The 2358-nt window shown below is 48.6% G+C and overlaps 1 protein-coding gene across 2 annotated transcripts in view; it reads left to right on the top strand.

Annotated features, from left to right (window-relative positions):
- The window catches only part of LOC106531399 (probable lipid phosphate phosphatase PPAPDC3), a 5175-nt gene extending 3160 nt beyond the window's left edge, over positions 1-2015 (top strand). The window contains exons 2-4 of one of the 2 annotated variants that reach the window (XM_014027269.1): positions 468-790; positions 884-1065; positions 1153-2015. In XM_014027269.1, the coding sequence (XP_013882723.1) occupies positions 468-790; positions 884-1065; positions 1153-1359 (712 nt within the window). In that variant the 3' untranslated portion in view covers positions 1360-2015. Of the gene's footprint in view, positions 1-422; positions 791-883; positions 1066-1152 lie in introns of both variants that reach the window. The other variant, XM_014027268.1, reaches the window with a different exon arrangement.
- Positions 2016-2358: the final 343 nt, after the last annotated feature.

Genomic DNA, 2358 nt, shown 5'->3' with positions numbered 1-2358 from the left:
TCCTGTAGAGGTCAGGTGTCCGTCCATCACTTCCTGTAGAGGTCAGGTGTCCGTACATCACTTCCTGTAGAGGTCAGGTGTCCGTCCATCACTTCCTGTAGAGGTCAGGTGTCCGTACATCACTTCCTGTAGAGGTCAGGTGTCCGTCCATCACTTCCTGTAGAGGTCAGGTGTCCGTACATCACTTCCTGTAGAGGTCAGGTGTCCGTCCATCACTTCCTGTAGAGGTCAGGTGTCCGTACATCACTTCCTGTAGAGGTCAGGTGTCCGTCCATCACTTCCTGTAGAGGTCAGGTGTCCGTACATCACTTCCTGTAGAGGTCAGGTGTCCGTACATCACTTCCTGTGCACTCAGGTGTTTTGAAATTCCGTTTTCTTGTTTGTTTGTTTTTTTAATCTTTGATCAGATGTGTTTTAATCAGACCAGTTCTGGTTTTCTGGGCCTGGTCTGTGTTTCTGGCTCTCAGGGGGACCAGGGAGTCCTCTGACGGGGGTCATGCGGCAGATGGGGGACAGAAAGAGGCCTCCCGCTTCCCGGAGCAGGACTGCATGCAGCTGAACCCGTCGTTCCGAGGCATCGCCATCAACTCTCTGCTCGCCATCGACATCAGCCTGTCCAAGCGTCTGGGCATGTGCGTGGGGGCTCATGGCCCCGGGGCCCCCCTGCGCTCCATGGTGACCCTGCTGGCCTTCACGGGACACGCCCTGCCCTGGATCTTCGGGACCCTGATCTGCCTGTGGAGGAGCAACACGCTGGCCGGACAGGAAGTGCTGGTGAACCTGCTGCTGGGTGAGACAGCTGAGGGACAGACAGGTGGTTCTGGACAGTCCCGCCTGTCTGTCCCTCTGGTCTTTAAGTGCCCTCTTGTTGGACTCTCTGCAGCCCTGATCCTGGACCTGATGACCGTGGCTGGGATGCAGAAGCTGGTCAAGCGTAAAGGCCCGTGGGACTTCCCTCCGGGGTTTTTGGACTACGTGGCCATGGACAGGTACTCGTTCCCGGCAGCCCACGCCAGCCGAGCCGCCATGGTGTCCAAGTTCCTGCTGAACCACCTGGTCCTGGCGGTCAGTGTCTTCCTGTCTCGTCTTTAATGTTTTACATCAAACCAAGTGTTCTGGTTCTTGTAGACCTGATCCAGAGTCGTCCCGCAGGTTCCTCTGAGGATCCTGCTCTACCTGTGGGCCCTCCTGGTGGGCGTGTCCCGGGTCCTGCTGGGTAAGCACCACCTGTCGGACGTGGGCTGCGGGTTCGCTCTGGGCTTCCTTCACTTCAGTCTGGTGGAGTCTGTGTGGCTGGACTCGGCCACCTGTCAGACCCTCGTCTCGATCGGCACGCTGCGCTGGACTCCACTGCTCTAGAACCCGTTTGAACCGGTTCTGCTGGGAGTCGGACTGCAACAGACTGGTGGGCTTCAGTTTGGACCGGTTCCTGTTGGGTCTGGGATTGTCCTCATGTGCACTCTGTAGTGGAAGGAACCGGTTTATGTGGGACTGAACCGGTTCAGACTGGTGTAAACGGATCGGTTTGGACCCTGTTGGACTGATTCTTCTTGTTTTCCACTAAACTGGTTTTGATTAGTCTGAACCCGTTTAAACTGGTTTGAAATTGTGTGCTTTGGCAGAATAATAAAGTTTTTGTTGGGTTCTGGTTGGTTTGTCTCAGAAGTGGAGACAGTATGAGCTGCTGGATAAATGTTCTTAAACTGGATTAAACTGGTTTACACTGGTTTACACAGATTTAAGCTGGTTTCAACTGGTTTATATCATTTTAAACTGGTTTAAAGTGATTTACACCATTTTATTTGGTTTAAACTAGTTTACATTGGTTTAAACTGGTTCGAACTGGTTTAAACTGGTTTTGATCAGTCTAAATCCATTTAAACTGGTTTGAAATTGTGTGCTTTGGCAGAATAATACAATTTTTGTTGAGTTCTGGTTGGTTTGTCTCAGAAGTGGAGACAGTATGAGCAGCTGGATAAATGTTCTTGAACTGGATTAAACTGGTTTACACTGGTTTCTTTATTTTCTCTCTTCTTCACTTCAGTAGAAAAAGGAACTGAACATTAGTTTCTTAGCTTCTTCATTATCAGTGACATTTTTTCTTATTTTTTAAAGAGGAAATGAGAAAAAGGGGAAGTATAATTTGAAAGATTAAAATAGAGATTAGAAAATTATTAAATATACACCAAGAAAACACAAGGCCACACACCCGACATCTGTCTGCTCACCTGAAAATAAACGGATATAAGAAAACATAGCAACAGAATACATATCCATATAATAATAAAATTAATTATAATTTTTCTGGAAAGCATGTATCTGTATACTGTATATACCCATTCATACACACACATATAT

This window comes from Austrofundulus limnaeus, unplaced genomic scaffold, assembly GCF_001266775.1.
Source record: "Austrofundulus limnaeus strain Quisiro unplaced genomic scaffold, Austrofundulus_limnaeus-1.0 Scaffold627, whole genome shotgun sequence".
NCBI lineage: Eukaryota > Metazoa > Chordata > Actinopteri > Cyprinodontiformes > Rivulidae > Austrofundulus > Austrofundulus limnaeus.
This window is presented reverse-complemented; position numbering and strand designations above follow the sequence as displayed.